The sequence below is a fragment of the Miniopterus schreibersii genome, assembly GCF_964146895.1.
Source record: "Miniopterus schreibersii genome assembly, chromosome: 16".
NCBI lineage: Eukaryota > Metazoa > Chordata > Mammalia > Chiroptera > Miniopteridae > Miniopterus > Miniopterus schreibersii.
The window spans coordinates 9,619,539-9,643,900 of record NC_138116.1 but is presented as its reverse complement, the minus strand read 5'-3'; the positions used below and the strand labels follow the sequence as shown (position 1 = coordinate 9,643,900).

General features: G+C 40.7%; 1 protein-coding gene across 5 annotated transcripts in view; it reads left to right on the top strand.

Moving 5' to 3' along the window:
- Positions 1–153: 153 nt before the first annotated feature.
- MAP3K3 (mitogen-activated protein kinase kinase kinase 3) overlaps positions 154–24,362 on the top strand; it is a 54,672-nt gene continuing 30,463 nt past the window's right edge. For 2 of the 5 annotated variants that reach the window (XM_081116024.1, XM_081116027.1), the window contains exons 1-5: positions 382–467; positions 8,319–8,440; positions 10,012–10,104; positions 19,429–19,469; positions 23,522–23,621. In XM_081116024.1, coding sequence (XP_080972150.1) covers positions 464–467; positions 8,319–8,440; positions 10,012–10,104; positions 19,429–19,469; positions 23,522–23,621 — 360 coding nt within the window. In that variant the 5' untranslated portion in view covers positions 382–463. Of the gene's footprint in view, positions 468–8,318; positions 8,441–10,011; positions 10,105–19,428; positions 19,470–23,521; positions 23,622–24,362 lie in introns of all 5 variants that reach the window. The other 3 variants (XM_081116026.1, XM_081116025.1, XM_081116028.1) reach the window with 2 other exon arrangements.

Below are 24,362 nucleotides of genomic sequence, written 5' to 3'. Positions count from 1 at the left end.
TTCCTCCTTGTTATTGGCTGGAGAAGTGTGTGGGGGTGGTACGAAGGTCCCGCGACTACCTGGGATAGGCGAGTGCTGGGATGACTGACAGGCAAGGGGGCGAGCTGCGCGACCAGCGGTTTGTTTTTCGGAGCGTTCCTGAGGTGGAGAACGGTGGCCGGACGGAACGACTGCGGGCTTGAGGGACAGGCGGGCCGGCGGGCAGAGCGGCGCAGCCGAGGCCGGGCTGGGCCGAGCCGAGGAGCGCCCGGGATGTAGCGGGCCACCCTGCCCATGCCACAGCGCCCGGCCGCGGGCGGAGCCGGAGCCGGAGCCTGGGGAGGCGGCGGGGGCCCCGAGCGCAGCCCGCGCCCCCCGCGCGGAGCCAGGCCCGCTGCCGTCCCCGCCGCCCGGGCCCCCGGCATGCAACCCCGGCTGCGGAGGTGACACTCGGGCCCGAGCAGCCGCCGCCGCCATCGCCACCATGGGTGAGTGTCGCCACCGCCCCGGCCTGTGCCCGCGCTACTTCGCGTCGCTCCGCCCCGGGATGAGTGTGGGGAGGAGGACCCTGGGCCGCCGCCTGACAGGCATGGACAGACAGCCCTCCCGGCCGGGGCTGCGAGCCGCCGGAGCCCGCCCGCCCGGCTTGCGGCTCCACGGCCCGCCCGGGCGCCCCGACTGGCGGAACCCACTCCGCAGCCTCCTTCCGGGACTCGCGACGGGCGCATCCCGAGGAACCAACGGCGGGATTTGGGGCCCTTGCTCGGCGGGGCTCCCCGCTCCGGCCCGAGCGAGCCGGACCGCGAGCCCGAGGGCGGGGGAGCAAGAACGCAGTGTGGGGCCCGGGCTGGAGGCTGGTGCAGGCCCAGCTGCTGTTGTGTCTTTTCCTTGATTTGCTTTTTTTTCCTGCCTGTGTCATTTCCTTCCCTTTGCTCACACAGGCCAGCCTGTGAGAGTTCCCGGGGCTTGCTCTGGAGCCCTTTGCGCGCCCCAGCGCAGGGGGGAGGGCGTAGGGGGGATAGGCTGGGAGGTGATTAAAACGGCAATCACTGTTATAAACTGCGCGGTTGAGACATGTGAGCTGCATGCAGATTGCTGGAGGCTGGGAATTGGTTGGGGGCTGCCAGTTACAATTCACGTCCTACTTTTTGAAAAATCCGGTTGCAGTATTTTGCATCATTATTTTTATATTACGATATTCCTGCAATTATATAACTTTTGAGAGCAGTCGCTATACAAAAGAATCTCTAGGAAATTATTTCCTTTTTATCAATATTTGCGATTTCTGTCAAGATGTATTTAAAGAAAAGCTTTTGTCTTCCACACGAAGCATTTGAACCGAATTATATTTCATGCCCTTTTTGATAATTTAGCAAATGACTATTGGACTAGATAGATTAAGAAGCAAGTAACATTTTAGATGTACTTTCGCTTGTCTTGTTGGACCAGTTATTGTAATGATGTTATGTGCAGTCACAAGTTTTTGAAAGTGTTGGTATTGTCCTAAATAAGGGGTAAACTTTAGTGAAAGAATCTTTCGCAAAGCCATTCATTGAATTTGTGAAGTGCCCCAAGTGAAGAGGGAACATTAATGCTTGCTTTGCCCTATAGCAAGGTCAAGTCATTTTTGTAGAAGGTTAAGTGTATGCTGTGTCACATTGGGCAAATACTCTTTGCGGCCTATCTTTACGCTCTGACTTTGAATGAATTGCCTGTTCTATTCCAGGCTGCCCCTTTTACAGTAAGGGATGGATTTGTTCACTTGCTGGACTTACTGTTTCCTTCCCATGCTTTACTTCAGCAGTGCTTGCTCTGCTGGGGAAAGTCTCCTGTGACAATAAGCAGAAAAAGAATCCAGTAAGGCTTGGTATTTAAAATCATAATTCAACAAATACTTATTGAACATTTACTGTAAATGGGGCACATAATTCTTCTTGTCCTCCTTAGGCTTCAAACATTTATCTCGTGTTTTGAAATTTGATGATTGAACTAAATCTTTGAATTGATTTGTTACCCTATAGATAGTTTTCCCAGTAAGCCTTTCCTCATTGTCCTATGCGGGCAATCTTATGTCCCAAAGGGGAAAGTGAAATACTTGAGGGTGTGCAGACCTCCCACTCCCCACTTACTTGACTGCTAAACCAGTGAGTGCCCAGATGTGTCGGCTACTTTCCATTGTCTAACATAAAAATAGATATCAGCCTGTTTTTACATTTCAAACCATTTTCAAAAGTTTATTTTAAGTGTGTGAGTCTACGGAGGGGCAGTGATTGGGAGGAAAGGAACTATATAGGTGGAGTCTAGAGCCCTAAAGGAAGAAGGAGGAAGGTGAAGGGATTGAGAAGTACAGATTGGTGGTTACAAAATAGTCACGGGGATGTAAAGTACAGCATAGGAAATATAGCCAGTAATGTAATAACTATGGATGGTGCCACGTGGGTACTGGAAATATCAGGGGGAACACTTTGTAAAGTATATGGTTGTCTAACCACTATGCTGTACACCTGACACTAATACAAAATAATATTGAATGTTAATTAATTGAAAAAAATTTTTTTTAATTTTAAAAAGAAAAAAGGACCAGGATCTCAGTGTCTTCTCATTTGTCCTAGTATCAGATTTACATGAAGAAACAGAGTGAGGAGGGAATTAACTTGCCTGATGGCTACAGTATACTATTAGGCAAGGTGGTTTAAGAACCACTGCCTCGCTTTCTTTAGCACTTTCCTTTCCTACCATTCTCTTTCCTTTTTGTATATGGCCTTGACTTGCAGAGCTAATACTGAATTCTCCCAGAACCTGGCTTTTTAATTTGCTTTATATAGGGCTCAGCAAGGATACACACACACACACACACACACACACACACAGCCTCTCTCTTAAGTACTAGTTTCCTTTTGGTGATACTAATGATGAAAATTCAGATTTCCAGACCTTTTAGTTTGCTTTAGTTGCTATAGCTCTAAATAAACTCAGGGGTTGATAAGAGAGAAACATAGACTTATTAATATTTTCATTACACACATTAAACTTGAGCCCGGTGAGGAAAGGACTAAAGCTAATTTGAGTCCCTGCAGGTTCTTTGACTAACAGTCATATTTTCCTGAGCTGTTCTAAGCCCCAGACTCAAGCCTGTTTGACAACTTGGGTTGCTAATAAAAACGTCAGATTTTATATTGGCTGTTAGCCCCAGTAAATTTCTAGTGGAAACTACACTTATCCCTGTAAATAATAGGAAACATTCTTTTTTTTGGCCTTGATACTGTGTGGTTATTTTTAAAAATTGGGATTGACTGGTCATTTTTTCTTGGTCACGCTAGAATTCTCTCCTAGTTTTAGTAATTTAATCGCAAATGCTGTTAATAACGCCTGAGATTAATTCACTGGTGTTTATTTGGACTTTTTATAAATGCAATCTGAAACTTAGTGGGAAGTATTACTGAAAAATATGTCACAACTTTGAAATGTTACAGGAAACTGTAGTGAACTGAGTTTAGGATTAAGGATGGTGTGGTTCTGGTTTGATAACTTAGTTTGAAGTCAGAATCAATGTGATTTATAGACAACTTGTGTCTCTAGGGTTCACAGGCTGTTGGAAGCTCCCGGTTAGACTAGTCTCAATTTAATTTGGCTAGAATCTGACCACCTGTGTAGACTCTGAATAGTTAGCAACTGTTTTCAATGAAACTGGGATCACGATATAATGAATCAATATGGCAGTGTCTCAGCTAGATTTCTGATCTTTAAAAAAAAGCTTGATTTTAAAACAGAATTTTAGGTATTTGTAAAAAGTAAATATCTGTCCAACTGAATATTACTTAGGGAATACACAAAGGATAAGAAGCAGTTCTCTTGGTTCTATGTAAGCCATCCATTTAGTCTTTGTTCATTTATTGGGTGCCATTTACATGTCAGATGAAGTGTTACGCCCTGTACCTGAATTTATCCTGTCCTTAGGAAGTTACAGTTAGGTAAGGTAAACCAGAAACACGTGAACAAATAAGTGTAATGAGGTGTTGTAGGTTGTACTTTGTCAAACTGTGTAAAGGTACACAAGAGGGAGAGATCAATACTGTAGTTTTGGGATTGACATACATAACCCTATAGCCAGATCTTTAGGTTAATTTCATTAAACATTAAAGTAAAATGTAGTAGTGATATATTGATTCCTATGAGGAAGCAGTGGTTTACTTTGTAATATTGTATTTTTAAATTTTGAACCATCAACTAATACGAAGGGCTCTTATATCCAAGAAACGAAAACTAAAGACCAGAATTTGACTTTGAGATGTAGTAAAAGTTCAGCCACATCCTTGAAGGAAAAAAAGTTTCTTGTGAATTGACGATCAGGCTTTTTTGCTTATACTTACTATAAAGTGATGTTTGCCCAGGTATGGAGAGGGTGGAGGCAGTGGGAGTATGTGAAATATGTAGAGTAAGATAGTGAAGTCTGAGTCAGGGAGAGTCTGAAGTTCAGGATCTCCTGGGTGAGCATTGTGATCAAATGATCTGGCACAGTAGGGTAAAGCATTGGCAAGATGAAGAAATAACATCATTAGTTAAATGAAAACAAAGATTTAAATATTACTTTGGAGATTTGTATATATGGAAAAGAGAGAGTATGACATAGTAAATAGACATCACAAAGGACAACAATGTTTGCTGAAGGACATGGTACTTCTGTAAAATTTTCTGGGTTTGTAGCCAAGGGAATTCATAAGTGGGAGTGCCTTAAAACCCTTCTTTTAGGTAGAGAAGCAATAGTTGGGTCTGGAATAGTGACTTCCTGATGGAGCTAAAGAGAGAGGAGTGTTGCCTGGCAGCCCCCAAACCATAGATCAGGGTATCTGGAGAAGTACATGCTGGTGGATAATCGTGAATAGCTGTCTGCTTGAGACTGCCTAAGAGCTTCCACTGTTTAAGCCTGAACTCTAATCCTTGTTTCATAGATCCCTTCTTTTCTATTTTCTATGAATACTCTACCCCTCTAGATACTTAACTTGTTAATCTCTAGAATTAACTACTACTACTCTGCTTCTTCCTGGTAGCTTTTAAGTGTGTCAGACTACCCCATCCTCAGGAAATCTTTTCAAGGTTATCACACACTTTACCCCTGCCTCTCCTTGTTCATATGTAAAGTTCACAAGTGAATTAATTGTTGACATCCACTACTTCCAATTTTCTTTTAATCTCCAGCTTCTTGATTCCCTTTAAAATTTTGTTTCTGTCCTCTATCATTCTATTGGATCTGCCTGGCCTATGTCTGCCACTGCTCTTCTTTGCTCTTGGCTTCTGTGCTGTTACTATTTGTTTTTTCCAGTCTTCTTAAAGGGTTTTTTGCTAGCATACTTTCTTCCTACCCTACTGTATAAGGATTATAACTCACTGAGGATCAGTCTCTTTTCTTCCCCTCTACCTCTCACTTGGTTTCATGTCCTTTCTCCTCCTCAGTTCATTTTTTAAACTCTCCATAGCTGGCACAGCTTGCTTTTCTGAAATAATCTTTATTCTGTTAATAATTAAATAAAAATCTGTACAACCTCTTGCTACTCACACTGTAAAAAAAAATTTTCACATGTGTGTTTATGTGCCCGGTTTGTATACCATCTAATTCAATCTCTTTATTTGTATAACCTCATATTTGTGTGTTATTTCTTCTTTTACCCCTAGAGTTTGAATACCTTGAATTATCTTTCAAAAGTAATGTATAATACATGATAGGTACTCAGCAAATGGTTATTGTTAATGATTAACAAAATTCAGGAATAAAATTAAGTATTAGGGTAGATTAAGTGGCTGACTTCAGTCTTTTCCCATTGACCTTTTTCCATTGATGATAATAGCCAGCATTTTTTTTTTAGCATTACTAAGTGTTAGGTAACATGAGGAATAATTTTGTAAGTTTGTCTTTTTCATTTAACTCTCACAGCAGCTCTGTGAAATACTAAGTTTTGTTTATTTTTTAAGGAATCCCATACTGGAATGCTGATAATTCAGTTAAATTCTCAATCCAGGAAGAAATGCCTAGAAGAGCCACTTGATTTACTTCCTGTCTTTATCCATGTCCTCAGTTTGAAGTATAAGTTTAAAAACCTGTCTGCCTCTAGCAATATATTCGACTTTGACACAAAATCATATTCTATAACCTTGTTTCACTTGTGTCAGTTGTCCTCGATTTCAAGAGATAGTGCCACACCATTCCTCTAGTGTATTCTCAACTCTGGAACTACCAACCAAGTTTATCCATTAAGTAATGCCAGGAATGGGTTAGCTTCTTGGAAACAGAATTTGTCAACCTGATAAACCAGCTCTTACAATAGCATCATCTTATACAGAATTAGAAACAACTTCTGAAGTCGACTTGTCATGGATTTCACTTAAAAAGCGTATGTGTCTCTGTGTGTGTGCATTTACCTCCATCTTGATTCAATATCTGAGTTGAGACAACTGAAATTCTCAGTTCTAAGGGTGTTTACCTTGATACAGAAAACTCCATGCATTCTGCTCTTGGGAATATTGCTGGATGCCCCTACGAAAACACCTACCTAGTCATAATCCTTATATTGATCACAATTTACTGTTACAGTTGGCCCAGTAATTTTATACATACATATTTAATAATATAAAAGCCAATTTAATGTAAAAGCCTATATATATTTTATGTATGCCAAACTTCCTATACTAGATGTTATTCAAGTTTTTGAACCTTGGTTGGAAGGTTAAAATACAAAACAAGTACCCAAGCAGTTCCCTCTCTTTAAGGAGCCTATGGAAAATTATTAGAAAGTATAAGATAATTGATGGGATATATATGTTGTATTTATTTATTTTTTAAAAATGTATCTTTATTTCAGAGAGAGGAAGGGAGAGGGAGAGAGAGAGATGAGTCATTGACTGGCTGCCTCCTGCCTGCGCCTTGCTGGGGATCGAGCCCAAAACCCGGCATGTGCCCTGACCAGGAATCGAACCACAATCTCCTGGATCCTAGATTGATGCTCAATGGCTGAGCCACGCCGGCTGAGCGTGGTGGGATGTATGTGTTTTAATTTTGATAAATGTCTTTCTGTAAATGCCAACTTCCTCTTCATTTGTTATCCCATTTACCTCATTCTTTTGGTACAAAGATGCTCTAACCAACTGAGCTACCCAGCCAAGGCCTTAAAGCTAATTCTACTTTCTTGAGCAGGCAAAAACCTCTTAATGGGCAACCTTCTTTTCCTACACCTACTCAGAGCTCATGTAGGACACCAGAGCAGATTTGGTCTAGGAAGAGGGGAGAGGCATGGAGTGCAGTTTTACTTCCTATACTTCATGCTGTTCTTTCCTTTCCACAGGCTATTAGAATATTTCCAAGGGACAATGATAAAGGGCAGAAGATAGGCACCCTCTTTGGGTGGAGCCTTTTGTTCTTCATTCTTTTAAGGTGTGCCCCAAGTCCCCAGGTGACTCACTTGTCACCAAAGCAGGTATAACAGCTCATCCCTCATGTTCCTTTCCAGATCAACAGATTTATTTCTTTTCAACTCTCAAATGCTATTCAGGTGGACAAGGATCTCTTGAAGGACCTGGGAGAATTTTGTGTAACATGGAATTGGGCTGGTTTGGGTTCTGGGTTTTGGCCCATTGTCTTCAGTGCATGAGAACTCTAGTACTTTATGCTATTTCAAGAAAAGGGGATTAAAAGTAATGCCAGTAAAATGGAGACAATGCATTGCTTGGTCAGTTAGGGAAGAAAAACAATAGAATTGCCTTTTGACTTCCCTATGGGAAGCAGAAGGCCTATAAACTTGTGAAGGTTTGGGAGGAGGGCATTCAAAGGCTAGGCTTGTAAGACAACTTCTGTTCAAAGCAGCCACCTGAGGTCCTTGTTTGGTACCTTTTAAAATGTTCTGTCCTACATATGATACTTTAACAATAAGTCTGTGACTCTGTTCCATAATCAGCTCTCCATGAATTCATCTTTTCACTCAGTACCCTTCTACACTGTGCTGTGTTGTTCTTCAGTTCACTCCAACTTTTCATCTGTTTTTCCTGGTTGAGTTTCTCTGGCACTGGGAGAATTGCTCTTTTTGAGCACCTCCCTTGCCCCCAGTGAATTGGTAAATATTGCTGCCAGAGACCTGATTGGCGAACTGTTAAGAATCCATTAAAATTCAAACTGCCATAGTCTGACCTCAGTTATCTACTTTTCAGAGACATCAAATGTATATAATTATAGTTATAGTTTTATCTGGGCAGCACACCCTAAGTATTAGTCATAGAATTTGTGAAAGTAGTTTGCTGGTCTGTACTAAAGTATCTTAACCCACGTGACCCATGCATGTACTCTTTCATTTCAGACGAACAGGAGGCATTGAACTCGATCATGAAGGATCTGGTGGCCCTCCAGATGAGCCGACGTCCCCGGGTGCCTGGATATGAGACCATGAAGAACAAAGACACAGGTCACCCAAATAGGCAGGTATGTGTGGCCCTGGCAGACTTATTGGGGAGGGGTTTTCAAAAAGGAAATATTTGAGAAGCCAAGAGTATATACTTTTAAGTGGTATATATCACCACTTAAAAGATTGTGAAAAGAAGCATGATCTGGAGTCCCAAAGCCTTGTGCATCTAACCTTGTGTATAGTGTTTCATTAGTGGAGAATAAGAATAATCCCTTTATTTATTATGGGGACAGTATTCATATAACTTTTCTTTTCTCATTTTTTGGCCAATATTTTATCCAGATTTATGATCCCTAAGGTTTTTAGCTACCTTACAGTATATACTCAGGAAAAATTAATTAATTTTAGTATTAGCTTATGTAAAATATAATCAGGAAGGGAAATTTATTTAATAAAATGTCATATAATCTAAAGTTAATAGTGAGTGATATTATTGTTTATAGTTGTTTTCCTTTATTAACTCAGATAGTTGAGAGTACCTGTTTTATTGAGAGTTGTGTGGTTCTTTAGGAAAAGTTTTTATTTTTGTTAACATTTAAATTTACGTGCTGAGAACCTTCTCATGTGCAGTGTCATTTATCTCCCTGTTTTCTGGGTACTTTGGCCTGCAGAAAGGAGTGAGTGATGGGGAGCTTTCCACCCTAGTGGATATCTAGCACTGTATCAGATGGAGGTGTTTGGTGTGTTTGATGAAAATTTGTCCATGACATCCTCCCTTGTGGTTCCCTTCATTATCAGCTAACCTCTTTCTTCATTTGTACCTTGTCTTCCAGTTTTTCAGAAGTACCCTTGGCTCCTAGAGAAAGTATAAGGCCCTGAAGTTTTTCTGTCTGAGGTCTGCTAGATATAGTCTCCTAGAGTATTTCTTGCCTTTAGGAAAACTGGGGACCTGGAGTCCTTTTGTTTCATGTTAGTAGAAGGATTAGTTTAGAAAGCTGTTTTTATTTTTGTGGTTACCTTATAGAACTGAGGGAACAACAGAATAGGGCCCATTCTTGTACTATTTTCATACATTATTTTGTTTAATTGTATGAGTTCTCCCTTGCTATAATTCATTTCTATTCAAAGCTGCTTTTGGAAGGAGCATTTTACCAGAAGTGAGTCCCCTCCCCCAAGCTTGAGCCTAATGACCTCACTTTCCTTCCTGTCTTCCTATGTGGAGTATGCTTGCTAACTCTGTTCTAGTCAGCTGATCTTTCTCCAAACGGGACTATTAGCCTGGATATCAGTTCATAGGTGAAAAGGAGAAGCTTTCTTGAGTTTGAAGGCCCAAAGGGACTAAGCTGGGGGAAAGAGAGGTAGAGTGGCCCCTGATTGATCCTTGAGGGGTGTTTGCTTTTTAGGAATCTTTCTGCTTAGAGCCTAAAAGCCATTATAAGAAAAGTCCTAATCTTTTATTATGCCTACTGTTATTGGAGTGAAGTCAGTGGTTATGACGATAGAATTCTGTGAAAAAGATTGACTCCTGGTTAGGAAGTAATCTTAGTAAGATTGGCTATTTGGATCCATAATTTACTTGAATATCGTCAAACGTTTTATCTTGCATAGAGGATACAAACTATTAACCTCAGTTTTTTTGTTTTTAAAGAAAAAACACAACAGCAGCAGCTCAGCCCTTCTGAACAGCCCCACAGTAACAACAAGCTTATATGCAGGGGCCAGTGAGACAAAGAAATTTTTGGTAAGGAACCAAATTACCCATTAAAGTTAAAATATGCTTTTGAACCTGATACTAGTGCTGGAAGAATGTGGACTTCATTTCCCAGACAAGTCGTGGATTTGTAGGGAGCATTGGTTACTCGTTACCTATGTTCTGTGCTTCTAGTCACCATTTCTCACAATATTATTCGTAAGCAGACTCTATCAGTGCTGTCCAATAAAATTTCTGTAATGATAGAAGTGTTCTATATTTGTGCTGTCCAATGTAATAGCCACTATCACACATAGCTAATGAGCAACTGAGAAACTGAATTTTTATTTTTATATAATTTTAATTATTTTAAATGTAAATAGCCACATGTGGCTATTGTTTTGGACAGCACAGCTTTGTATACTATATAAGGGACTACTGGTTTGTTGGGCAAGAAATTCAGTACATGCTTGGAGATGTTTGGTGATTCAGTAACACATTCATTTCTTTACACAGATTATAAGTTTCTATGCATTGTTATAAGCTTGTGAAGCTGTGGAACAAACATGGCTGTTTAGAAATTGAAGCTCAAAATGTTATGCTAATATTGGGTAAAAGGGCAATGATAGTTTTTCCCTTAGTAAAGTCAAGGTTGTGGAATAGTCTCTCCTGGGAAGTGTAGCAGATGTTTAACTTCTGACCAGGAGAAGTATTCTACAGCAAAATCCTGAAAGGAGAAAGAGGGAGGAAGTCTCAGTGAATGCATTCTAAGAAGGATGGAGTGAGATGGGGGTGGGGGGAACTTTTAAGGAGAGAGGTGTTTACAGCTTCGTGTAATGAAAAGACCTTGCCTAATAGTCTGGAGACATTAATAATCAGTTAACACAGGATTTTACAGTTGACAGAGTGAATTCACATTTTTTTGTTTTGTTCACTTGGGTCTGGGTAGAATTAAACAGTTTCCTCCATTACTATATCTTCTACCAGAAGGTCCATGCTTAGGAGAGCAGTGAAAGATCAAAACCTAGTTTAAATGGCTAAGAGATGTCAAATTGGACTAAAGATTCAAATTGCAGAGTCCCAGTTGAAAGTAACCAAGTATTTTGGCCAGCAGGAAAGGTGGTTTATTCAGGGGAGGGATGGTGCTGGCAGAGGCAAACCACACTTTAGTGTGAAAATGGCAGTGCTGGCTTCAAGGCAGAGCTGAGATTCACACAGCTTCATGGGGCTCAAGCTTGGTACAGCAAAGAAAACCAGAGGAGCTGTGGATTCATTGACAGAATTGTTTGGGGGCTGAGGCCTGGAAGAACTGGAACACCTAATTTAATATCTCTGCTTGGCAGGACTTCAGACATCTCTTCCCTAAGTAAATAAGCTGAGAAGTTGGTAGAAAAGAGAATGCTTTAGAGAACAGCTAAGCGTCTGAGCGGTTATGGAAGTACATGGGCAATGAGGTGCTCAGCTAGGGGTGAGGACCTGTGTTCTTTGTATTCTCCCTCCTGTCCATTAGGTCTCTGAAAGTCTACGGTCTGGTTAGAACTGGATGGACATACTTAGACGTATGGCACATGGTAAGTGTGCTGGGGCCTATGGATAGTTTTGCAGGTAGTGATAGGCAACATCCCTTTAGCAGTCATCAACTCACAGTGCTTTATAAGCAACAGGTGCTATTTGTCTGTGACCTTGACAGCTTAGTGTAGTGAAAAGATTACTGGTCCGAAGTCATTGAGTTGTTAATAATCTATTAACATAGGCTTTTACAATTAACAGAGGGCTTTCCACAACAGTTAACAACTGTAACAACAACTATAAGTATGTGTATAATACTTTAAAAGTTTGCAAGGTTATTGAGTAGAGCCAGGAAGCAAACCCAGATCTTCTGACTGACTTTTGGTCACAGTAATTTTACAATAATTTTACTGCATATAAGTCTAGTAGCCTTTATAAACCTCAGTATTTCCATTTGAAATACAGAGATAATACCCACTGTGTTTACCTCTTAAAGCTGTTTTGAGATCATGGACAGAACTAGAGCATTTTGTACATTGTAAAACAAATGTACAAATATGAAGCAGTAGTGATTACATCACGTCTGTTATGTTTTGCGGGTATGAGCTCTAGTGAAAGCTTCTAGCCAGAATTATGCATACTGTCATGAAACTGAAAGGGTTAAGGTTTCCTACCTTTATTGGCTTGTCATTACTGTCTGATGGCCCTTGCAAACTCCTGAAACTAGCCTCATTTCTGAAAATCATAGTGGAGGAAGAAAGAGAATTCTTATTTCCATAGATTCTTGTTTCTCTCAAATCTTATCAAAATGATAGTTAGAGGCTTAAATAGAGCCTAGCGTCTCAGTTTGAGCCTCCAGATGTTCACTATTGGGTGCTTCAGAATAGGAAAGATGCTTTCTTCATAGCAGGCATAGCAGGGCAGTTCTCTTGGCTATCAGTTCTAGAGGAAAATTTTAGGAATTGTTCCCCCAGCAGGGTCAGTGATTTAACAGACTAGACTGAGTTTTGCTTTTACTATGATAGATCTGGTTCTTCAGGACTTCCTTTGACTTTCAAGGGTTCTTGAAAAGATAGGCTGGCTAGTTTGAAAATAAAACATAAAGCAATACACAAGCCTGGTATTCTGTTTTGTTAGAAGTTGCTTTATAACTATGTCTTTCACTGATCTCTTAGGAGTTTCCTGAGTCACATTTACAAATAAAATTATTTTCATTCCCCTTTTCTTTTTCTTCTTGTTCATATATTATCTTTGTCAAAATAAGGACTCCAGTGCCAAAGATGTGGGAGCCATCAAAAGATTATATCAGATATGGGGGAAGAGAGCACTACAGAATCAGAGAGAGGGTACCAGGCCTGATGACTAGCTGAGACATTTGCCAGGTCAAATTAATTCACAAACCTTTGTTTAACAGACACTGATTTTTTTTTTTTTTAGATTCTTAGGAGCCCTTTTGGGTTACAGGTGCAGTTGTTGAGTTCAGACTTTGGTGTCATCACTGGTTACTCTTATTGTCCCTGCTGAGTTTCCATATCTGTAGCTCACCCTAGAGATCTGCACTGTTCTTCTCCTGAATGCTTCTCTCACTATTCCTTTCACCAGATTGGCTGTAGTGGGCAGGGGACTTGAACCTGTCTAGATATGAATTTTTGTACTGGAACTTTTTTCTCAGCAGCTTTGGCCTCTCTCCATTTAGTTCAACATGTGCCCATAGCTAAGTTTCTTAGACATAAAAAGGAAATATAAGTGATGTTCACTGTACCCTAGGAAGCATGCAGTTTTATTGGAAAATGAGAAATTCATGAAAAAATAAACTAAGGTAAAATGTGACTATGCCTAAATATATGGTACAGATAATAAGTGCTGTAGGAGGCCAGGAAAGTGAAAGGTAAACTTTGGCCAAGGAGTGATGGAGTCATTTCTGGAGGAGGTGGCACTTGAACTAGGCTGTAAAAGTTCAGTTAGATGGAAAGGAAGAAGAGTGGCATTCCAGGTTGGGAAACTGAATGATTAAAGGCCTAGGGAAAGGAATGAATATAGCATATTTCAGGAACTAGGGTGAACATCGATCTGTCTGGAGAGAGGGTTCCTTTCGAAAACAAACAATGTGAGATGGCTAGGTAAACTGAGTGAGCTTAAATTCCAAAGGACTTTGAATGATAGCTGAGAATTTAGACTTTATTCCATAAGGTCATGGTGATCACTGATTACTTTTTAATAAGGAAGGGACATGGTGAAAGCAGTGGTCAAGATGATTGAAATTGTAGAGGAATGTAAACTATGTTGGAAGGGGGTTGCATACAGAGTTGCTTTTGGAATCCAGGAGTGAGAGAAAAAGGGGCTCAGTGAGAGTGCTGATGGTGAGAATGGGTAACAGTCTTATACCAGAAGCCTTTGAAGGGAGAATTAGAACTTGCTGTCTGTCTGTGAAGAGGGGAAAGAAAGGAAAGAATCAAGCAGAACTCAGAGGTTTGAGCCTGTAGCCAAGTGGAACCAAGGTTAGAAATAGCAACACTAAGAAGGGAGACTAAGGTAGTCAGTGCAGACTATGGCTAGGTTGAGTCTGATATAGTGAAAAACTCAGACTGTGTGTCTATATGTGCATGTGTCTTTTGCAGGTACACAGTCCCTTATCTACAGTTTTGAAATCCAAAGAGTACTGTAAACTGAAAGGAAATTTTTTTTTTTTTGGTAAATTTGTGGCAAGCTCATTTGGCAACACAACCTGTTCTGGCCCTGGCAGGTGTGGCTCAGTTGATTGGAGCATTTTCTGATGCATCAGAGGGTCGCAGGTTCGATTCCTGGTCGGCACATACCCAGGTCATGAGTTCATTCCCTAGTAGGGGCGCATGCGGGAGGCAGCCAATCTGTGTTTCTCTCTCACATTGATGTTTCTTTCTCTCTCTCCCTCTCCTTTCCTCTCTCTAAAATCAATAAAAATATATCTGGGTGAGGATTAAAAAAAAGAAAAACAATTAAATTAAAAAAAAAACCTGGTCTGAATGAACACAGGGCTACTTATAGTCTTTATTTCATTTATTTTGAATATTCATACTTTTCATTACAAAAACTAGTCTAACAGATAAACCCTAAATCTTAGTGACTTAACACAATATGTCTAGTACAGAGAAGGAGAGGACAGGATTCCACACAGTCACTTAGGGACCCTAATTGAGGTTGGCTCCACTGATCTGGAACATGTTACTGCCAGGGAAGAGAGTCTAGAAACTTGATTCTGTTCCCTACTCTTGGTCAGAACTAGTCACAAAGCCCAAAACTAACTTCAAGAGAGGCTAAGCAGTGCAGGGGAGTGCACAAAATACCTGTGAGCATTCTGCCTCTGCCATGGGAGTGCTACCTCATGCACCCTCCCCCTGGAGGGAGATGTTACGTAGTACCTAGAACATGTATCATACTACCTCTCTAAATCCAAAAGTGCATTCTCTGAAACACTTTTGGCCCCAACGGTTCTGGCTAAAAGATAATGGGCCTGTTAGCACTTCTGACATATCAGGGTACTGTTCTCATACCTTTATCAATTATTTCATTTAACTCTTTTTATAACTCTATAAGATAGATACTTTCACTATTCTCACTTTACAGATGAGGAAACTGAGGCACAGAGAGTAGTAAGTTCAAGGTCACATAGCTCTAAGAGTTGTAGAGCCAGGGTTTGAAGCCAGACAGTTTGACACTAGCGCTGCATTCTTCTTCTTTTTTTATATGTTTTTATTGATTTTAGAGAGAGAGGAAGGGAGAGGAGAGAGAGAGAAACATCTATTGGCTCCCTGACCTAGGATTGACCCCACAACCTGGGCATGTGCCCTGACTGGGAATCGAACAGGCGATCCTTTGGTGCACCAGACTGCGCTCAACTGAGATGCACTGGCCAGGGCTAGCACTACATTCTTAATGGTGACATATCGGCCTCAGATAAGTGGCAGATAGATGAAGTTTTGCTTGAGAGATTGGGGCTAGACATAGAGATTAGGGAATCTTTTATTTAGTAGTTACCTGATTTTTTATTTCTACTGAGGAGAAGATGTGAGGAGAGGAGGAGAAATCCAGAGGCCAAAAGTCCAGACATCAAGGACAGGTCATGTGGGGGGAGGTGGGGAGACAGCATGAGGAAGAGGAACCAGCAAAGAAGCAGAAGTGGCTAGAGTGGTGGCAGGTTCCCTGGACTGCGATAGTCACAGAGGCGGGAAGAGAGAAGCTCATGAAAGGGGACTTGGCCAGTTTGAAATGCCTCTGAGAGGCACGGAGAGTGTTTGGCAGAAAGGAATTGAATTAAGTTATCTTTATCTGAACCTTCCTTATCCATGGCTTATTCTTGTCAGCCTGACAGGGGAAACTCAGATTCAGGAATTTGGCAGATTTGGGCACACCGTGTGGTACATGGAAGTTGGTCACAAGCCTGCATCATGCTCTGAAAGGTTGTCACCATATCAGAGAAGGGATTCAAGGTGCTAGGCTTCTTTGCTTACACTGCTTACTAATCACAGGCTTGGTTAGTCTTGAGTAGGAGTGATTTGTGGTTTGGGGTAAACGTTTAATTCCCTTTCCAACTAAATGCACTAATTTCTGACTAATAGAATAGTGCTTAGATTATGGCACATCATGAGTAAATTTAGTTTCTCTGTCCCACCAAGGGTCTGAGGGGATTCCTTTATAGGTACATCTAAGTATTATCCCAGTTTAAAAATGAAAGCTATTGTTATGTGTAACTGAAAAAAATAAACCTAAGGACATCTGGATAAACTATGGACTTGAGATAATACATCAATATTGGTTATTTAGTTATAACAAAAGTGTTCCATACTAATATACCATGTTAATAACAGGGGAAACTGTAGAGGGGGAGTATATGAGTACTCATTACTCTGTCTGTTCAATTTTTCTGTAAATCTAAAACTGTTCTAAAAATAGAATCTATTAATAAAAAATAATAATAAGAGAGCTATACCACGGTGTCCTGGACTGTGAGCAGGAGGAGATAAAAGGATGTAGGACTAGGACTGCACACTGCGGTGAACACTTAAGCTACTCCAGAGCCAGTTGTGGAATTGAGATAGTGGGAAGCTGGAGATGGCATGTCAGAGCAAGGCAGCATGTCTCAGTCACCATGCTTGGAAGGGCTCTTGCCTTGGTAACTGCTTAGCATTTCAGGGGAAGGAGAAAAGGAAGACTGTGAAAAAACTGCAGTCACTCCTGTAAACCTTGAATCTACAGGATAACTTCCTCTGCTGCAGCACCTCCCCATCTTTCTGCTACACCCCCCCTCCCCCCCCCCCGGCCTTGAATGCAGACCAGGTGGGGCACACTGCCTTCCCCATCTGCCTCCTCCATCCTCACCTACTCACAACCCTAGCCACAGTCCCCATGCCTCAAAGCTTGTTGCATGAGGGGCACCAATCTCCTGGTTCTGACTCCATTAGTACCCTAGATATGGGGAGCTTTCCGTCTCTTCCCTGAGTTCCAAAAAGTAGTATCTCAAAAGGTCTTTTGATAGTTTCCTTCTTTTAGTGCTCCCGTTGAAGCCCTGCATCTGTGAGTAAAGTAAACGTCCTTTGCCTGTGTAATGCTTAACTTGGAGCATAGTATGGTGGTTAAAAGATTCCACAGTTCGAATCATGGTTCTTTTACAAGTATCATGACCTTGATGGACCTTATTTAATTTCATTGTAATTCATTTTCTTCTGTAAAATAGGGGTAATAATAGCACCTATTGTGAGGATTAGTTTAACTCATATGTGTAACATGTACAAGTCTCAGTACATGGTATATACTCAATAGATGTTACATATTGTTATTCATGAATAAAGTGCTACCTATTATATTAAGGGATGAGAGGGCTGTATCAGGGCTATAGTTTTAAGAGTTGTCCCATCAAAACTGTTCCTCAGGGAAGCTTCGGTCTCCACTGTTTAGTAGGGGAACTTTTCAGAGCCATTAAGCTCTCTGACCCCCAGTTTCCTTGTCTTTAAAATAATGGGTTAGAGGATGGTAAGCCTATATTTTAATTCAGTGATTCTCAAGGTGTGACCTAGGGACCTCTAGGAGGTTCCCAAGACCTTTCAGGAGTCCATTAGGTCTAAACTATTTTCATACTAATACTAAGATGTTACTTATCCTTTTCACCCTTATTCCTTTAAGAATGCACAGTAAGTTTTCCATAGGCTTCATGATATGTTATCACAACATATTGAAAGCAGAAACTGATATGAGAACTCAGGTGTCTCCTATTAAGCCATGCATTGAAAAGATTTGCATTCTCTCACTAAATTTTTTTATTTTATTTTTATTTATGGATTTTAGAGAGAGAGAAGGGGCAGAAAAAGGGGAGGGGAGAAAGAGAAACCGACAGACAGACATCAATTTGTTTTCCACTTATTTATGCATTCATTGGTTGCTTCTTGTATGTGCCCTGACCAGGGATCAGACCCACAACCTTGGGGTATTGGGACAATGCTCTAACCAGCTGAGCTACCCAGCCAACTCTCACTAAACTTTTAAAAAACATAGTTATTTTTTTTAAATAAAAAATGTATTTATGTTAATGTAATGGTTGTTAATTATTTTAAAATGAGTAAAATAAATTTTTTCTCAGTTTTAATTTCTGATATGATGAATAGTACATATAATTTACATAAATAAAAGCTCTTTGGGGTTCTCAATAATTTTAAGAGTGTAAATTAGAACCACCTGTCCAGTTAAGTGGACTGGAAGAGAATTCTAGGCCCCTAATCTCTTGGGAAGAGGAAGTCCTTATGCACCCATTCTACCTTTCAGACTCTCTTCCTTTTTTGTCTGCTCTGTGTTCCTCATCTTCAAATACTCTGAAATCCTCTACTTTCTTCCAAGCCACAGTCTATTAATATCTTTCTCAATATGATTTTCATCCACTGATTATGAACTCTTTCTCTTCTCCATCTTTATTATTTATTGATTTCCTCACAATCTTACTTTTCTTTTTCCTCTATACCTTGTTTTTTCTTCTGTCACATCTCTTCCCTTTTCCTGTCCCACAAGTTGTTTGCCCTTTACAATATCTCTTCCTCCTTGATTTGTTCCTTAACATTCTAATGCTTCTGCTTCCTTTTATTTCTGATGTTTACACTCAACTCTGTTCTCCAATTAATCCATTTAACAAATATTTTTAGCACAAATACATACCATTCCCTTTGATTCTCTCTGGGGTACAGAAACAAGATAGACGTGAGTCCTGTCCTCCTGGATCTTATAGGCTACCCATGGTATTCATTTAGGATAAAGTTGGGGGCACTTATAAGGTAATTTGTTCCAGGACCCACGTTATCCCCAGTGGGGGTAGCCGTGAAGGATCACAGAAATCAATAGTAGCAGAAGTAACCATTTATTGCATGTCTACTATGTATTAGGTATTTTACTTATCTTATTTAGTTCTCATAGCAACTCTGCACATTAGATATATTTAGCCCCACTCTGCAGATGGAAAAACTAAGGTTCATAGAGGATAAATAACTTGCTCGTGGCCATAAAGCTAGGAAGTATTAGTACTAAAATTTCTTTCTCTGTTCAGTCACATTAGCCAAGAAGGATTGGTATCCTGTCCAGGAGGTTATATGGAGGAGTGAGGTGCCAGAGCACAGCATAAGCTGTATAAGCTGTAGCAGCCACTTAGGGATCTTGTTCCAAGAGCTTTGTTGCCCCTGAGGTTAGAACTGGAAGACTATAACTCATTGGAAAGGAATGCCTAGGGGCTAGAAAAGCTGGAACAGGACATCGGGGATGTTTGCTTAATGTTGCTAAGGGACTGCCTGTTGCTTACCTGGGAGTTAACACATGCCAGAGAACCCGCTAACCTGTCTGTCATTTCTTTGGCAGAGTGACGTCAGAATCAAGTTTGAGCACAACGGGGAGAGGCGGTAAGTGTGCCTTCTGATCAGTGGTTGTGTCCCTGGAGTGATTCTTGTGGGGTCACTGGCTGGACAATGGGTTTGATTGGGTATAAAGGGTAAAGTTTCATCCTTGGCTTGGCCTACCAGTTGAACCTTGTTTCTGGTCTATATGGAAGCCATTTCAACTGCTAATGTTTTACTCTTCTGCCCTTACTCTGCTACTGTGAGGTCTGCCAGAAGAGGTGGAAGTCAGGACACCAGCCCTACTCAGAGTCATGGCTTCCAGACACACTGACACTGTACCATGTGTGGGCATTAGAGGGAGTTTAGGATTCTCCTGTGATGTGCCATTCCTATCCCTGGTAGAGTGGCCCTGATTTTGTCCATGTCAGAGGCCAAGGTGGTGAATTGGAAGGTTTTTTTAAATAATGTCTAGGTCATGGAAAGCTTCTCGAAGTCCCTCAGATGTGAAAGATTTCAGATCATAGGAGAACATAGAGTTTTTCAATCTATACTGTATCTTGTTAGGGAAATGAAAGTAATATTACAAAACCCTGATGTCCTTTTCTCCATTGTCAGTATTTAGTTTTTTGTTTTGGTTTGGCTTGGTTTTTGACTACCTAGGAAGTCAAGGTAGACATTCTTAGTGAAGAAAAATATGACTCCACTTAATTTCTTAAGTTATTTAAGGAAGAACTTCTAAAAACCATAGAGAACTCTGGTCATGGGATATTTGGCACCCTGTGTGTACGTATGTGCATTAGTATGCCTTTCATATCTGTTTCCCACTCTTTGCCTTTCTCCCATTGATATCCCTGTTTTTCTTTGCTTAGCATTTGGAGAGGTGAAGAGGATACCCATGAGTATAAGGTCCCCCTACTTTACAAGTCCCACCAGAAGACCTTAGTGCCTCCAGACATTCTTATTACTGGCAATTCTCTGCTGTTGGCAGCTTTCAGTCCACTTTGAAGCTAGCTCCATAGGATATCTATGGTTGCAGCTCTCCTTTAAAAAGATACATCCAGAAGCCCACAAGGTTGTCAGAGGCTGCCTGGTGGAAACATTCTGCAATAAGTGGTTTGCAGAGCCACAGTCCTGCTGCTGCCATGTGGGTTCTAGGGCTATTCCAGGCCTGGAAGGAGGAAGGTCTTCTGAGTCCTGTCCCCAGCTGCTCTTATGTCCTGCCAGTAGCAGCGAAGTTAAATTGTCACTTCATTATTGCTGCTTTTCACACTTCTGACCTGACTGGGTTTTGAAGGGATGGCCAACCTTGCAGCAGCAGAGAGTTTTCAGTAGATATGAAATCAAAAGCTCAATTGTGTAGGAGCCTAATTATGCAGTTATGCGCTCCTGAATTCCTGTTCCCAAAGTGGTATGCAGTTACAGTGAGCAGACTTACACTGAGAAAGTGTATGTGTTTAGTTTTAGAGAAGCTGCCAGATCGAAACCACAAATATTTAAGGTGGTCAGGCAGGAATGGCCTTTTGAAGCCCTGAGCGGCAGAGCATTGGTATCAAGGTTGAAAACTGCATTCTCTTTATGGAGCTGTTTTCAGGAGCCATGGCATTTCACTGTTTGTGTACTATGTGTGGAATCAAGGACTTTATAAAGTTGGTGCAGGGAAGCCAAGTTCAAGCTGCTCTGTGCCAGATAGCTCTGGTTTCATGTATTTCATGTCTTGGGATTTTGTGGAGAATGTTATTGTGGGCTTTCTTTACTTTTTACAGGGAATATGGACAGTATCTAAATATTTAGTCCCTTATAGAATTAAAATTTATAGAAAAAAGGAAAGAAATAGTGACTTTTCCCATTCATCTATGCCAAGTATCCATTCTGGTGAGCTGACTTTGCCTTTGCTTTGGAAGGTTGGGGCCCAGACTCCTGATCTTTCTCCCTCTTAACCCCTAAAGGGAGAAGAAGAGGACTGTAGATTAGGATCTTCTTCCCTTTGAAAACCTTCATGTCTGGACACTGGTAGGGGTGGTTGGCACGGGTATTAGACCCCTCTGTGAAGCACTAGCCTAAAAATGCTTGTTATTCACCGTGATGGCAGGAGTTTAGATCTTCTAGATCTGGAAGTGCTTGTTTCTGATTTTGACCAGGCTTTTGGGCTGCTTTTGGGAATTTTGAATGGCTTGTCGCTGGGCCAAATGCAGGAGAATTTATCTCTGAACCCGATCCTTTTCTCATAATGTACTGGGAACATCTGTGTGGTCTTCTGGTATTTTATTCAAAAAGGCTGTTCTTTTTTAACTGCTATTGAGGTCCTGATGAAGGGTGTATGATTTGTGATTAGGAATTTATAGGGAGTAATTCTCTCAGGCTCCAGAAAACACTCATATCTAAGTAACCATATCTAGATAGCACCCAACAGTATCACTGCTCGGGACAGATGATTTAAGGTAAAAAACATGAGGATTACAGTATGGTTGGATTACCTGGTGGAAACAGACTAATATATTCAGCAATATACCTTACAACATTAAAGAAGTTATCTGGTCAGATTTCATTTAAGTCCAATGGTATAGATTCCTCTTTCCTGCGGCTTATTGCTTCTTCCTCTGGTCATACCTCTTCCCGCTCCAGGGGAGCAGGGAAGATGTGAAAGAACCACATGCTGCTTCCTCCCAGCCTGGAGGAAGGCAAAACCTCTAGAGGCTCCGTGGCTGAGTGCTGTTACTCTACCACACGCTAGTCAGATTTCATCTAGCCTAGACGTACTAAGAGGTGAAGGAAGTTTTAATATGCATTTTCTCCATCACATTAAGCTTCTTTTCATGTGTTTATTAGCCATTCATGACTCTTTGAATTGTCTCATCATATTCTTTGCCCGTTTTTTTATTAGATTGTCTTTTTTCTATTGATTTTGCAGAAATTTTCTCCAAGTTTGATATTTTTGGACTTTGTTTATGGTTTATTTTGTCATCAGAAGTTTAAACTTTTGATGTCAAATCTGTCTCTTTTTGTCTTCTATATTTATGTCATACTTAGAAAGTCCTCCCCAACACTAATGTTTTTAATGCTATATTTCCTTCTATGTATATTTAGAAAGAGCATATATATATATATATATATATATATATATATAATATATGAGGTTCTCTCTGATATTCTTGTCTGCTTATCTCTTTGCTTATTTTTGTTTTAATTATTTAAGTTTCAGAGTATTATGTTGAACCCATATGAATTGGCCACCTTAGGACTATCAACAGTAGCATAAACTTTTTAATGAACATTTCAAACACACACAAAAGTAGAGAGAATATTATACTGAACCTCTATGAACCTGTCACCCAGCTTCAGCATTATCAACATTTTGCCAATCTTATTTCATCTTTTCCCACTTCTAAATTTTGCTGCAATAGTAAATGATAAGTCATGTTAACACCTGTATAATTTTAACAAGCTGTACCAATCAGTGGTTTTTAATATATGCACAGAGTTCTTACTGTACCCTCCATTTATAGAAATTGTTCTTTGAACCGACCTCATGAGTCTTTCTAGAAAAGCATCAATATCAACGCTACTTACATGCCGACATGTGTCACTGGTTAAAAAACTGATCAGGCATATAACCAACTCAAGGGGAATTCCTGTGACTCTGGTAGGAAATCTTGATTCTGAGGATAAATCAGTATTGAAATTCCTATGGCATCTCAAAAATGAACAATGGCAAGGATCTTTCGGGTCCTGAAGTTGAGTCACTTAGGAGTTAAGGTCATGTTTTTAAGACAGCTGTACCAATCTCCAGGTTTTCTTCCTAACAGGAGTATTTGGAACATAGTTTTTAAATCTAGGTGTCCTGTGATTCTGAGCTGTCACTGATAGAAAGATCCAAGCCAAAGTGGTAGAGCCTAAGTGGTTGGGACTAAGCAGAGCTTGTGGGTACTATTGGCAAACCTGAGAGATGCGTAGAGAAAGAGGGAAAACATACAGATAGATAAGAGAAGAAAAAGAAACAATAAAGAGAAAGGCAAATTGTGTCCTATATTGAAAAGGAAACTAATGACTCAGAAATCATAGCTTTCTAAACCCTACATTAAAATATGCAGTTAACCCTGCTGCCTACTCCTTTTCAGAATTATAGCATTCAGCCGGCCTGTGAGATATGAGGATGTGGAACACAAGGTGACAACAGTGTTTGGGCAGCCTCTTGATCTACATTACATGAACAATGAGGTAAGAAAGTAGATAGATGGTGTGGGGACAACTGCATACCTTTTTTCTCTCATCCTAACAGGATTTCCTGGTTAGTTTCTCTAATATCATTATGTTTTTGCTTTCTGGAGCCTTTTTTCTTAATTCCAATAACTCTGGGATTTCTTTTTTGTTTTGCTTTGTTTTGTTTTTACTACATGGGAGATTGCATAGCTATTTTCATTTCCCGCTCTTTCAGTGCTGGTAGCTCTAATACTCCATGGTGGAATCGGCTATGGTATCAGGGCCAGGGCTGGCTTATATTGTCAGCTTTACATTTTGTAGGTTATCTTTTCTTTTCCAGCACAGTATTAACATGGAGTAGAGGGTTTATCAGGGATTAGGGAGGTGGGGAAAACCGGTGAGTGGAACCCCTACTGACAGTCATAGCCCCTGGACTCTTCTGAGTTTGAGTCCTGATTGCACTTGTTTCAAGTTGGCGCCGCCACATGACTTCCTGGACTCTTCATCCTCCCTGCTCCCTGCCCGGCCTTACTTGTTCCTGCTGTGACTGCCGCCCGGGGAGGAATTCTTTTTCTTTTTCTTCTTAATTTTTATTCGTTGGTTTTTAGAGAGAGAGAAGGGGAAACATTCTCATATGTGCCCTGACCGGGGATCAAACCCACAACCTTGGTGTCTTGCGATGACTCTCTAACCAACTGAGCTACCCTGCCAGGGCAAGAAGGAATTCTTTTGAACGGCAGTTACTTGGTTGCTTTCCCA